This window comes from Podarcis muralis, chromosome 14 (genome assembly GCF_964188315.1).
Source record: "Podarcis muralis chromosome 14, rPodMur119.hap1.1, whole genome shotgun sequence".
NCBI classification, from domain to species: Eukaryota; Metazoa; Chordata; class Lepidosauria; order Squamata; family Lacertidae; genus Podarcis; species Podarcis muralis.
Genome location: NC_135668.1, coordinates 5,842,880 through 5,857,481, shown reverse-complemented (window position 1 = coordinate 5,857,481; position 14,602 = coordinate 5,842,880). Strand labels below are relative to the sequence as shown.

General features: G+C 42.5%; 1 protein-coding gene across 2 annotated transcripts in view; it reads left to right on the top strand.

Annotated features, from left to right (window-relative positions):
- The window catches only part of MYZAP (myocardial zonula adherens protein), a 61,282-nt gene that overhangs the window by 11,894 nt on the left and 34,786 nt on the right, over nucleotides 1–14,602 (top strand). For both annotated transcript variants that reach the window (XM_077919000.1, XM_077918999.1), the window contains exons 3-9: nucleotides 1,101–1,259; nucleotides 1,595–1,687; nucleotides 3,063–3,176; nucleotides 6,214–6,366; nucleotides 7,187–7,312; nucleotides 8,802–8,930; nucleotides 12,740–12,825. In XM_077919000.1, the coding sequence (XP_077775126.1) occupies nucleotides 1,101–1,259; nucleotides 1,595–1,687; nucleotides 3,063–3,176; nucleotides 6,214–6,366; nucleotides 7,187–7,312; nucleotides 8,802–8,930; nucleotides 12,740–12,825 (860 nt within the window). The remainder of the gene's footprint in view (nucleotides 1–1,100; nucleotides 1,260–1,594; nucleotides 1,688–3,062; nucleotides 3,177–6,213; nucleotides 6,367–7,186; nucleotides 7,313–8,801; nucleotides 8,931–12,739; nucleotides 12,826–14,602) is intronic.

Below are 14,602 nucleotides of genomic sequence, written 5' to 3'. Positions count from 1 at the left end.
AGTCATGGCCGACTCTGGGGTTGTGGCGCTCATCTCGCTTTACCGGCCGAGGGAGCCGGCATACAGCTTCCAGGTCATGTGGCCAGCATGACTAAGCCGCTTCTGGCGAACCAGAGCAGGGCATGGAAACACCGTTTACCTTCCCGCTGGAGCGGTACCTATTTATCTACTTGCACTTTGACATGCTTTCAAACTGCTAGGTTGGCAGGAGCAGGGACCAAGCAACGGGAGCTCACCCCGTCGTGGGGATTCGAACCGCCAACCTGATCGGCAAGTACTAGGCTCTGTGGTTTAACCCACAGCACCACCCGTGTCCCTTTAAAGCAACGTACCACTGTACTAATATAGAGCATCCCCCCCCTCCATTTTGTGCACGTGGGGAGAATGTGATACTTAGAATTCTGCCAGAACTTCTTGTTCTGTGTGCAGTCTTCAAGTCCTTGGAAGAGTACATACTTCTAAAACAGTTGTTCCCAGTTCAAACTACTTTGCTCTTTGGTATTTCACAGAAATAATTCTTGAATGTTTCAATATGAATAATGAGGGTAGAGGAGTGGTTGATACCAAAGCAACAAAGGAAATATTTAACCCAGGAAATGAAAAACTGTTTTTCAGTGTGGCGACACACCCATTTCAAATTGCATATGCTTGCTCCCCCTCCTTTCAAAACAAAACAATGTATTTTTATTGATGAGTCAGAATTCTGAGGCAGTCTGGTCATACACATGTATTACAACGTGACTTTATGTAATTATTTGACACTTTAGGCTATATACTTAAATTGGTTTTAAAATGCCTCTGTGGATGTGAACCATTTAGCGCAAGGGCTGCAAGAAGTTACTGGTTATTTAGATAGATGATCAGTACCAAGCTTAATTGACCTTTGTAGTCGCCATCTCTATTTTCCATGGTATTTTTGGAACCCTAAAAATAGAATTTTAAAAGCACTTACTTGAAAATATACACATAACTATTTTTAATTGAGTTCACAATGGTGAAGGAAAACATCCAGTATTTGGGAATTGTTAGCTGCTCCAGATTTGTTAAAATATTTTGAAATTCAGAGTGACTGTAACACAAGTCTGTTTATTTTTATATAGCAACTCTACCAGGTTCCCAATGGATTGTCTGCAGGGAACTTATCACATGGTGTGGTGTATGGTGTGGTGCGTAGATCTGATGATAATCATAACAAAGAAATGGTGGTTTATGGATGGTCAACTCAACAGCTGAAAGAAGAAATGAAATATATAAGAGATGTGAGTTGAATTTTCTGTACAGAATGCTGTTCATTAAAAACAAAAATGGGATTCTGTTGTATTGGATTTAGTTGGTTATCACTAGTGCTTTTTTTCTAAAAAAAATGTTTAGGGGTACTCTCATTTTCCTACTTATATCGAAATACTGCCCCTCAATGAGACCAAACTTAGATTCACAAAATGTTTAGGGGTATGCATCTCCCCTTCATCCCCCCCGAAAAAAAGCACTGGTTATCACTATAAATAGATCAATATGTTTGGGCTGTGGAAATGATAATCTACACAGAATTGGAAGCAAGATTCAATATTTTGATTTATATATTTTATTTTATTAGGTGAGATTAACATTGGAAAAAGTAAGAAAGAAAATGTATGGCGAATATGATGAAATGAAACGCAAAATCCAAGAGCTTACAAATGAACTGGCAGTAAGTACTCATGTACTTTAAAGATGGCAAAAGTGATAAGCTTAATAATTACTGAATTCTCAGTACGTTGATACTGTTTAGGTGGAATGAATAAGAGTATTTTATTCCCATCAAAATTGGATACAACATTGTTCTGATGCTCAAAGATGGTTACGTTTATAAAACATGAATAAGTCAGAAGCAAGGACTACTTCCACAACCAGTGTGTCCCTGCCCAATGTAGCTACTCTTCCTTCACTCTTTTTAGCTTAGCGTGGAAATACAGGCTATAGGGTGCTTTCACGCTTCCATTTTCTTTGTCCTCCCTGGTTAATCCACCCTTTAAAATCTGTCTGTGTTTCTCTGGTTCTCTGTTCTGCATATGTCTCCAAAGTACACCCTGCTGGCCTAGTTGCCACTGGTTAGTAAGCTTTTCACATATTTTTTCACATATTTATGGAGGAGTGCCCCCAGTCCATGCACATTTCATCTAGACATGGCTCTCATTGGATGTTGGCAAGTCTAGATCTTTCATCTTACTTGGTATTGTTTGTATTACTGTGGGGTTTTCTGGTAGTGTGTTTTTGTGATTCAAAGTTACACATGCTGGTCAGTGTGCTGTATCACTCTCTCAGATTTTGCTGCTGTATGCAATATCCTCCCTTCCTTCTGTTTCAGTGAATAAGATCTCTACATTCACTCTTGTCTTGGATTTAAGTCATTTTCCCCCTTCAAAGCATTAAGCACAGGCTGCCTGGGTTCCTTATCTAGTCTCTCTCTATACATTTATGCTAGTGTATATCTGGCTGCAATGTCAGTATAGTGCCATTTTGTATTTTACCCTGAAGATATTCTGGGTCAGGTGCTTAATGCACCTTGTGATCAATATTTTAACAACTGTAAATTGTGGGGCATTTTTAAAGGAATATTATAAAAATGGATATTAGGGCCGCAATCCTGAGAGCTGTATTAAGTGCAAATATTGTTTGAGTGTGATCTCTAAGACAGCCACCCACTAATGCATTATTACACATCATTTTTGAAGCTTTGTAAGTTTCAAGTGTCTTTTGCCATACAACATGGGATACTGCTCTGCAGGAACAACAAAGTAAAAGATGATTCATGCCTTTGGCACTTCTTTTGAGGAAGGTGCATTGGGACAGCTTTAGTGGGCTCTTAGTGACAGCCAGGACATATTTCATTGCCAAGCATAGAACACAACTTTACTTGCCTTGCAAAAGTGTGCACTGTGGCAAGTAATGATGGAGCACATGTATTTCCATGGATGCCTGTAAAACGCATTGTATAAACAGGTAACCTTAATACAAAACAACTGGTAAGCTTGCAGTTCCTGCTATCTTAAGTTAAGGGGAAAATCTTGCTTATATTTCTTCAGGTATCAAGTGCTCAACAAGAATCATTGGACAATCACATAGAAGTGCACTCTGCAGCTCTGAATAGCTTCAGCGAAATGAATAACTCGTTGACCTCAGCCTCAATTGAGTTGCAGGTAAATTGCTGATAGTATGGTCACCATAGATACATGATTATGTTGGCAAACATCACTGCTCTTGCGTCAGTTGTATAAAGCATCAGTAGGCCAAAATGACAATTAGTTAAACATTTAGAGCTAGGACTCTGTTCATTTAAATATCCAGTGGTAGAAAGGCATTGTGAATTAAAGCACATAACTTACATTTTAGAGTTAAGTGCTTACATCATTTTCTGCAAGATAATATTAAATGCAGTGGGCCCACAACTTAAGTTTGCTTTACTTATGCTACTGCAACCTTATGTGTGGGTGTGAGGGTGGGGGATAAATAAATAAATGAAGAGCAGGGGAAACTTGATGTTCGCTGCTATCCATTTATTTATTTCTCCACCCACTTGCACACCCAATGGCTTTTCCTTGCTTACAGGGATCTGGGAAGGTTGCAGGAGGGTCCTGGGAAGCTGTCAAAGCCCATGTGCCTCCTTCCTAGAGCCTGGTGAGCAGCTTCCCACCTCATTTATCAGGCTTTGGTAAGGAGTCGCAAGGGCTTTGGGAACCCCCCCTTGCACCTCCTTCCTTGAGCCTGGGCTGTTTGAGGACTTTGGGAGTGTTCCAGAGCCCAGTAACCAGTCCTTTGCCTCCCAGGGAGGCAGTTTAAGGGGTTCCTGACTTTGTACAATATTGCCTTTGCATGTTGACCCCAGGAACCTAACCCTCGTGTAAGTGGTGAGCCTACTGTATTAAAGTATTGTGTTGTAATGTATTATGTTGTAATGTATTGTGTTTTGGTCTTAAAGCCAGCATTTCATCCTTGGTAGTCTGCTATTTCACAGTAATCTACAATGCTTCTTGGTTTATTTTTGGATGGATTTGCACCAGAAGATTCTCCTCTCCTCTCCATCACTATTCCCTATTCACTAGTAATCCTAGGGCAGGGGTGGAGAAAGTTTATTGGATTCCCCCACTTTCTGTGGGCAAAGTTTGACAAGTGGCTAGGGACCACATACCTTTCAATCTCCTGATATCAAAATGACATCAGAGAACCCTTTTTGTTGAGAGGGTTTGAAACCAAACCATGTGGGCAAACGCACAGCATGCAAAGCCCCTATCAAAGCACTCTTCAAGTCTTGAGGAGTGCTTTGTAAGGAGTGTTCCAAACTGGTGGGTAGGGCTAGGCAATTTATCAATACATCGCACAAAACCAGTTTGAAGTCTCTATTGTGGTAACAATTATGGAATTTCTGACCTAGCAATAAACTGTGAATGCCAGCACCATGCCTTTCGCTCCTGGGCGTCACCAGTGTTTTGCTGAAGGTCCCTCCCAAGATACTTGAGTGGGTCTGGGGGCGGCAGCTGTACCTGCGTCCACCTCTTGCGTGTGCTCACTCCCTCACCCACCTGCTTGCCTGCAGTGGTAAGAGCACACGGAAAGCAGCTGTGGCTTCTCTTCCTTGCCTCTGAAGCTGTGTGCTTGGCATGTGCTGGTGGCTGTGACTGCTGCAGCCAGGAACGGCACCTTAGCACTAAGGCAGAATGGAGCCGCTTCTGGCACCTTGCACGGCATGAGCCAACGCTGTGGAGGGGCCATCAATAGGAGCCAGAGCTGGCAGCAGCCCCGGACTGGCTTTGGGGAGAGGCTGTGCCGCGAATGGCCTCGCATAGCTGTCAACTTACAGATTTGAAAATAAGGGACCAGCAGCCTTGAAAATAAGGGACCAGCCACCAAAATAATGGACCTGCAGCCTTACCTGTTCCAGGCACTCCAGTCTTCCTGTCCTCCTGCAGTCTGGTCAAACTCATGCTGGTAGCTTCGAGAACACTGTCCAAGCAACTTTGTAACCAGAGGTTCAACTGAATAGAATCTGAATCTCATGCACCACAAAGCCTATGCAGCCTCAACTTAAGATGGCTCGCCTGGCTTTGCACTGCAAAGTTTGCAGCAGCACGTGCAACAAAATGGCGTCCAGCATTCGAAAACCCCCTCAGCTTGCATTAACTAGCCACACACAAGGCATGCAAGCTCCACCCCCCCAGTCGTTCTTAGACTTCTTATTGGGTGAGCAACACAGCCAAGCAACACAGTTGGAGCCTCCCTCCTCCCTGGCCGGCAGGGAGGGAGGGAGGGAGAGGAGCTGCTTCCTTTGAAATTTAAGGGACATCATTTAAGGGACATCCATCAATAAGGGACAGCAGCGGGACATGGCCATGGAATAAGGGACTGTCCCTTCAAATAAGGGACACTTGACAGCTATGTGGCCTCGGTTTCAGGGAGGCTGGTGCCCCAAGAGGCCAGCAGTGCCCTGTGGCTACTTGGCATGTATGGCACCTTGCAGCACCCTGGCAGTTACACTCTACCTGCCTAACCTCGCCATGAAGTGGCAGAACCTGTGAACAGTGTCACTGATCACCTGTGCAGCTGCCTACGAAGGGCTGCCTACTGAGCCAGTTCAAACCGCTTTGACGTTCACATCCAGGAATTAAGGCTGGCTGCTTGCTTTTCCCTTCCCTGCCTTATCTCCTCATTCTTCCTTCTTTCTAGACATCGTGATATATCACTACATCATGATGTTTAGCTGGTGATATATTATGAGGTTGAAAACCAGATATCGCCCAGCCCTGCTGGTGTGTGGTGCTTGCAAATACCTTAAGGCTGAGCCAGGGCTTCACTTGCCACAAACCTGACATCATATATGACATCAAGCCTAGGTCAGAGGGGTATGGCTTGGCCAAAATGGTTTTGCCAGCCAAATGGAGAGGCTGAAGGTTCTCCACCCATGCTCTCAGAAATCTTACATAGAACTGGGTCCTACAAATAATCTGTTGTATTTCTGGGTCTCTTGTACAGCACAATCTTGGTAAGTCTGATCTTAAAGTTTGTTCAATATGTATTGCCTGGTAGGAGAACTCAGAAAGTCTGGTCCTTGCATCCCTCTCAAAGGAGTAACGGGGGGTGGGGAGGCAATGCTGGGAGACAGAAACAAGAAGCTTTTTTCCAAGTTTCCCTAGTTTTTCAAGCAACTGAATTAATTTTGTATTTTTAAAAATATGTTCACAGAAAACTTTAGTTGATGTTACTTTGGAGAATACAGTTATACGAGACCAAATAAAAAATCTGAAACAAACACATGAACAGTCTATGGAAAAACTGAAGGAAAAGCAGAAACAGCTGGAAACTGCCAGAGTTGAAAACGAGCTGCTCAAACTCAAGGTAAGCTGAGGCAATACAATGCATGGGTGGTGGAGGATCCTACTGCTGATGACGACTGGAAAAGGAAATTGCAGTGCCTCCCAGCATGAGGAACGTGATAATCTTTTCAAAACAGTGACTGGTTGGAAAGGCAGTATCTGTGGAATGTTATATCATTACTCATTTATTGACACAGAATTCAGGATGTGTTTACCTCAAAACTTGCCTATTCTCCTGCCCCTTGTTTTTGTTGGTAGTGTTCATGAATTTTAGTTGCAACTCTGTTTTCTGTTATGCTGGGGAACAGCTGTGTAGGCTGCCAAAGTGGAGAGTGAAAGCCTAGTATATATAGTCTTGGTATTTGTAAGCTGGTCTGGGAGCCGTTTTTCTGCTGAAAAGTAAGGTAAAATGTAATATAAGGTAAAATGCAATATATATATGGTGCCAGTCCCATTGAAGTGACCAGGAGCTGTGTTCCTGCATAGGTCCCTTTAATTTGAAAGAGGCCTGTGCCAGACAACTCTCTGGTGGTTTCAGAATTGTGTCCCAGGTTGGATCATAGAATCATAGGTTTGGAAGGGACCCTGAGGGTCATCTAGTCCAATCTCCTGCAGTTCAGGATCTCAAGTAAAGCATCCATGATGGATGGCCAGCCAACCTCAATTGAAATGCTGGGGGGTGGAGGGGGTTTGGATTTTCAGCTTCAGGCATAAAATGTCTTAGGTCAACTTCTTGAGCTTCTGCTTTATGGCATCTGATTTTCTTCTGCCGATATATTCCTTTCGCTTTCTGTCTTACCTGTTTCATTTGGCTGTGAGAAATGTCCTCATCTTTTTAATAGGTAGAATGTTCACAGGAAGCAAATGCAGAAGTAATGAGAGAGATGACCAGAAAACTATACAGTCAATATGAAGAGAAGCTACGAGAAGAAGAACAAAAACATAAACTTGAGAAAGAAACTCTAATAGTACGTGGGAAGCTTTTTCCTGTGTTATGTATTATTGTGGTGGTGGGAGAGTCTTACACTAAACAGATCATGGAAACCCCAGGCTGTGAGTTTCAGCAGGCCTCTTGCTGAGTAGCTGTGCCTAGTCCATCCACTTGTAACGAGGAAATGGTTTTGATGGGTTGCTTCAAGGCTGAGTGATGGACACATGCTTTGTTTTATAGTTTTTGTTTTGATTTCAACTGAACATGTATGTGATATGTACAGACTAGTTTACCAACTAGTGTAGTATCAGGAAGCCAGGTCATCTTCCAGTGTACACTGTGGTGTGAGGATATGTTGTAAAATCAATAAAAAGGGGGGGGGGGAACCTAAATATTTCAGAGGAAGAAAATTGAAATGCCTTTAGTCTTGTGCACATTTACTTGGAATTTAATTCCATTTAACTCAGCAGAACTTTTGTCCAAATAGGGATGGAAGGATTTGTTAATATTGGTTCTCTCAGTTTCTCATTTTTCCAATCTTAAAATCAATTCTCAACATTTTTGCAGCAGTTTGCCATTAAAGCCCACATGAAATTGTTTCAGATTTTAGTGTGAATTTCTCCTAATAAACATATTTTTGTATGTAGTTTGACTAATGTACATATTTTTGCAAGCAGTTTCTCCTAATATAATGAATATTTCACTACTATATTCATTTTTATGCACACTTTCCATTGCCTTATTGTAAGTGTTGGTTATTTGGAGAACTATATCACAAAATTTGGATGTGCAAATTTTGAAGGAAGTCTGCATTTTGGTTTTCATATTGTCTGGGAACATGCAAATTTGATAGATATGGCTTTAAATGTGTGGACTGATTTTAATTTCTCCTTCATCTCTACTTCCATATAAACATGTACAAGATTGGGTTATAATAGGTTGCTTTTAAGATAATTTGTTTGACTTTGTTAAGAAAAAGTAAGTTAATAATGTTATTTCCAAAATGCTTACTGTCATTAAGCTTTCAATACCTGTAGGTCTAGAGTCAGAAGGAACAAAGTGGGTGTGTTTGTTGTAGCTATAGCTTTTCACATAGTTGGATTTTCTGGGGATCATGGGGGACTATGTGACTGCAAAATGAACTCTGGTAGCTGATGCTTACTGCCCTTCAGGGGAAGAGTTGTAGACCAGTGAAGGTGCTCCTGCTTTGCATGCAGAAGGCTCTCAGGTTCAATCCCTGGCATCTCCAGGTAGGGCTGGGCAAGACTCTTGCTGGAAACCCTGGAGAGCTACTACCAGAATAGGCAATGCTGAACTATGTGAATCAATGGTCTGAGTCAGGATAGAGCAGCTTCCTGTGCTCCAAGCTTTCTCCCGGCTCTGGGAGAGAGGATTTTCAGAGTGGGGATGAGGCTGACAAGAGAATTGGAAGCAGAGATATATTCCTGATAGAACATTGCTTTAGGACATTACCCTGCTTATACAGTGTATTGCTGATCCTGCCTATTTTAACCTTTTCTTCACAGTCTGAAACAAATAGACTACTTACAGCCATTGAAGATGCAAATAAGAAGATGAGACTTACCGAGATGAGTTTACAAGAAAAAGACCAAAGAATTGGCGAGCTGGATCAGTTTATTTTGCGCATGGAAGATGTAAGTGTGTACACTAAAATTCCTCAATACAGTAAATTGTCTGTGTACTTATTTCATCCATTTTACAAAAATACAAAGATGGTTTAAGTTTCCTCAGTTGTTGTGGTACAGAGAGTATTTCGTATATAAAATAGCAATTAGGGACATTTGTTTTTACACTTATTCTCCATTTCTGTGTGCACAGATAATTTTTTAAAAAAGAAATAAATATAGTTGTATATACCACTATTTGCTTAAATGTTATCCAAAGCAACTTGCAGCACATTAATATCACCCCTGATGCTGAGGCCCTTTGCTCCTTTGGCCATAGTGTCAACTTTCTTCTTCCAATGGCTGTCATAGGGCAATTGACACAGTTCCGTTTTTGGCAGAGAGCGGAAGAAGCAGGCTTCCTACATCTACTCATTCCCTGGCCTTTGTCTGAGTCTAGACCAGACTTCCTCTTTCTATGGCAATTTTCTTAAGCGAGCAAGGGGGAGGCATAGCTTTCCAGTGGCCCATAGTCCTCCGAGTCAGTGGCAGAGGGTAGAGTAGGGGGAGGAAAGTTCTGTAGCCCTCCAGATGCTGTTGGACTCTGAGCTCCTATCAGCTGCAGCGAGCCTGCATGGCTAATGGTGAGAGATTAAAGAAGCTGGAGTCCAAGGACCTCTGCAGAGCCATAGGTTGCCCATCACAGGGGTTAGGGTGCCCTTCCTTTTACTTCTGCAGCCACAGGGCAACTGGCTCAATATTGAGGTTGTTTGTTGAAAATCACAGCCAAGCATCAAATATGTTTTTACATGTGACTGCAGCAAGCCTGCTGCCCACATACCTCTTGTGACATTCATAGTACTGCTGTTGAACAAGTTGTGGCAGATTTCCTCTTGCTTCCTTGTGTCTCCTGCCCTGCCCTTTTCTTTTCATGGACTTTGCCCCGGGTGAATGTCATGCTAGTTTTGAGACGATGGCTATATCTCAATGTGATTTAACAAGATTTTATTTTGAATTTAATGTAAGCTAGAAAATCTATGAAGTAGACCTATCTTCTCACACATCTAAACATTTTATTTTAGTAATCCTCCCAATGCCAGACCTATTTACTTTACAAGACTTGCACATTCCCATATGTGACCATATTTTTGAAAGTTTAGTTTAATTTATTGATTCAGACACACACCTTTTTGTACATACTTATAATAGATAAGATAAAGCGTTCATGCATGCTGCTAAGCCAAACTATGCCTTAGCATGAATGACAAAAGGTGTGGCCATGCAGAGACAGGATTGCAACCACTTTGTTGCTCCCCAGTTGTTTTGGTGGTGCACTAAGTTGTGGTCTGCCGTAATGTATTGCTTGAACCCAAGCTTGTGGTTTAGCTTTCCAGGCAAACCATGATTAGTAAACCATAGGACAAGCCGTGGTTACAACTCCTGGTTGGCTAGAGCTGTCTCAATCATGAGCTCAGTTTTGGAGGACATGCTCATTCAAGCCATGCCATAGCACCACAACATAACCTGGAAGGAGCAAAGCAGCTGCAATTTCCTTTCCAGGAGCCCACACATTTGCTTGTTCATTCTAAACCATGGTTCTAGATTCAGGTACGTAGCCAAGTTGGTCTGACGCAGTCGAAATATATAAAAAAATTGTCCAGTAGCACCTTAGAGACCAACTAAGTTTGTTCTTGGTATGAGCTTTCCTGTGCATGCACACTTCATCAGATACACTGAAACAGAAGTCACCAGACCCTTATATATAGTGCGGTGGGGCTTGGTTTGAGTTAGCATTTGGTTTGAGTTACCATGGTTTGAGTTAGCATTATGTGCAAACCAGGCCAATATCAAAATGTACAAATTGCCACAAGCTAATATATTTCAAGGAGGCAACAATTCTTAAAAAAACTCTCTAGAAACTACACTTTTCACTGCCTATCTAAAAGCAGGCAGTGATGGGGGAGGACACGCCTCTCTAAGGAGATAATTGCACAGTCCAGAGTCCACAATGGAAAAGTCCCTTTCCTTTGTGGTCAGCTGCTGCATCTCTGATGGTGGAGGAAGATGAAGAAGGTCCTCGTGGTCAGTGCAATTCATCCATTTTCATCAATGTATTGTACACTCCAAGCTGGGGGGTTATAGCCTGAAGTTGTTGCTGAAGATCACATTCTGAAACACGACTTCTTTGCTGTTGGAAGACTAGTTTACAATTCCAATTAGATGCGGGGTGTGTGTGTGGAACTCATCAAGCAAAGGATTTAATTAATATTGGAACACCACAGTGGCAATTAATATGAGCATAGGAATTTTCTTCCATAGAAGAGAAGATTAGTGTTCACATGCTGAGAAGGGGAAACACCCACCTTATGCTGGTAACATATGCCTATATACCTGATCCATTAATGTGCATTGGCAGTGTGCAGTTTTTGAAAATTATGACATAATAACAACTCAAAGAGAGAATGAAGAAGCCTTTACCATTGCCAGATTCAATGTCCTTCCATCTGCATTACTGCAGAGCAGATTTGAAGGCAAACCATATTCAGAGCAAATATGCCTATATGGTTTGAAGGAAGTCAAAACTGCTACTCATGTCCTACTACATTGCCATTATTACAAGGCTATACTGTACGTTCTATGTTTATCACTCCAATCATGCAGCAAACCGCAAGCAGAACTGATGATTGCTACTTAAAATACTTTATAGAGGACAGGGAACCAGAGATTACCTTAAAAGTGGCTAAATTTTGTGCTGCTGCTATAAAATTAAGGGGATAAGCTTTGAATGAATCTAACGGCCAGTGTCTTAATATGTTTTAAATTAGTGGTTAAGGTTTTAACTTAAATATTGTAGCTGTTTTGTATCTGAATTATTTATCGTGTATCAGCTCATAAAACTTAATTTTAATCTATTAAAATCTATTATTATCTGTATGCTCTCTGTTGTTGTATATGTTTGCATTCTGGTCAGACCGAAATACATCAGTTTATTCAAAGATCTCAAAGGCTCTCTAAGTGTACGGATACCTTTTGCTCCTGGGCTCTATTTTGGTTCCATTTCTAATTTGGCCCTGAGGTGAGAATAAGGTGGCAGTGCTGGGAGGCGTTTATGTAAGGGATTATTCAGAAATTATATCCCCCACTTGTAGTTTGGAATGGTACAATCCACTCTTATCACCTCATTCTGATGCATATGTAGACCAGGTCTCATTCTTCAATATGAATTTTGAGGCTAAGCAACTACCTGTATCCAGGTACAGTGTTTAGTGCAGAGGGAAAGAAGGCTTGAATGACTGGGCAACCCAAGTAGGAGGTAGAAGTAACAGTGTTGAAACTAGAACAACCTTTTCTGGTGGTTTTCATCAATTTGGAAGGGCTGGATGAAAAGTAGCCATTCATAAAGGTGTCCTGTTCTGTGAGAATTTGGGGCTGTTGGGGGAAGCTTGATAGTGTCCTGTCAAAAGGCCATGACAGGAGTCTAGGGCGCCCATAGCACTTGCAGGATCATGGAGAGCTCGCAGGGTCTTGCTATGGTAGTTCTACTAGCTGTTGTCTCTACCAGCCCTTAGTACCAACTGAAGCCTTATCTGTGTTGTCTCTACTGTGCTGCTGAAAGCCCCACCTGCCCTGTGCCAACCATTTACAGCTTTAAAGGTAAAGCACAAGCACTAAGAACTGGGCTCAGGAGTGAATGGACCTTGTTGTTGTTTTTTAGCCTATGTGTTTGGATCTCTATGAGCAGTGTGTACATTCCAATGAAAAGTGTTTTGTATACTGTAGTTGATTTCTTACACGTTAAAAGACGTGTATAATATATAAAAATGTATTTTCCCACATAGGAACGCCATCAACTGCAAAAGCAACTCATAGAATATGAAATACAACTTAACGGAGCGAACCTTCACAGTCAGGCAGGCAGACAAAGGTGAGGTCTTGATTCTTTCTAGGATTCTTGGTGCTCATAAACTATCCCTAACTGTAGTTGATAATTAACTTTGAATGATATAATGTTAGATTTTTTTAAAAAAATTATCAGCATGCCATATATACTGCTACTATCTGCATTCTCTATAGAGAAGGAGCCCTGCACAATTATTCCATAGTAATTATTCCATAGTAATGGTGGGGTCATCACTGCAGCGTACCTGGACAGGGCTGGTGGGGAGGAGGGTGACTGCAAAATTGAGGTTATGTTGTAAAGAAAATCCAGTGCTCTTGCTGTGTATCACTGACCTTACTGCCATCCCCCAGTGCCATCCAGGTAAGCTGTAGTGATGTTGATGGTGGGGTGTCTTTGTGGCTCCACCCCACCTGCTGTTACTGGTGATAGGCATGCATGGATTCTCAGTTGTAAAAAAAAAAAAGTTCCTTCAGTCTTCATTGTGTGGAAAACCTTAAAGGTTTCTTCAAGGCATTAAAATGTCTCAGGCATTTCACTTGTCTACAGGACCCGACTAAAGGTCATCTTCTGATTTAGAGAATGTTCATTACTGAGCAGAAGAGCATCACTAACATTACAGTGGTGCCTCACAAGACGAAATTAATCCGTTCAGCGAGTCTCTTCGTCTTGCGGTTTTTTAGTCTTGCAAAGCGCGGCTTAGCGGCTATTAGCGGCTATTAACGGCTTAGCGGCTTTAAGAAAAAGGAAACAAACTCGCAGGAACTCGCAAGACGTTTCGTCTTGCGAAGCAAGCCCATAGGGAAATTCGTCTTGCGGAACGACTCAAAAAACGGAAAACCCTTTCGTCTAGCGAGTTTTTCGTCTTGCGAGGCATTCATCTTGCGGGGCACCACTGTAGTATTTCCTTTGAGAAATTTATGTACATTCTTTCTTCCCTAAAAATCCAGATTTTCTTTGATACCTTGTGGGCTATTTTCTGAGAACCATTTATACTTTCTTTGCCCAACAGCTTTTATGGTGACGATAACAATTAGGAGCTCAACTCCTGGAAAACATGGCGAAAGAGAAGGGCAATTAAGAAAACTATGCAGAGGAGTGCCTTCCAGTCAGGAAAATTATTTGACAGGAAATATTTATAATGGGAAGATAAGAAGAGCTGGATCAGACACACCAAAGTCCCTAGGGATCCAGTCTGTCTGTGCATCCACATGTTGAAGGGGCCTTTCATGCAGGAGCCCCTCCAGGTGGGCACAGAGGCATTTGTTGTATGAGGAGCACCTAATCTGCCGCGGGGAGAAAATCTGTGAGGAAATTTGAACTGAGCACAGTTTTACATAACTCTGTCAAGCAGGCCTGGACAATGTGTCGATGCATCGCCCAGGACTGGTATGAGGGGCAGACCATGATGGCAACTTCACTCGGCAGTATATTGCAGGAGAAACCAATGCCGCTGCTGAGTCCTTCTGCCACCAGTGCCGCTTTCAACATTGGGCACTGGTAGCAGAGGGACTCAGGAGCAGTGGCGGGTTCATCTGTGATATACTGCTGGGTGAAGCCTTCTCACCCCCAAGCCGAGCTATACAAAGAAGCCCTAAGGTTCCTCACGTTTGCTTGCAGGCAAGCAGGAGGGACTTTGGGGCTCGCTCAGCTGGGGGGCAGGAGCCTTCCCACCCCCCTCCTCCCAGTTGAGCAGCACAAACAAGCTGTGTGGTCCCCAGCACCTCATGGGGTGTCTCATGAAAGCGCCTCAGCTCCTGCGGTGAGAGCCAAAGCAGTTTCATCCTGTGCATTGTGGGTTGGG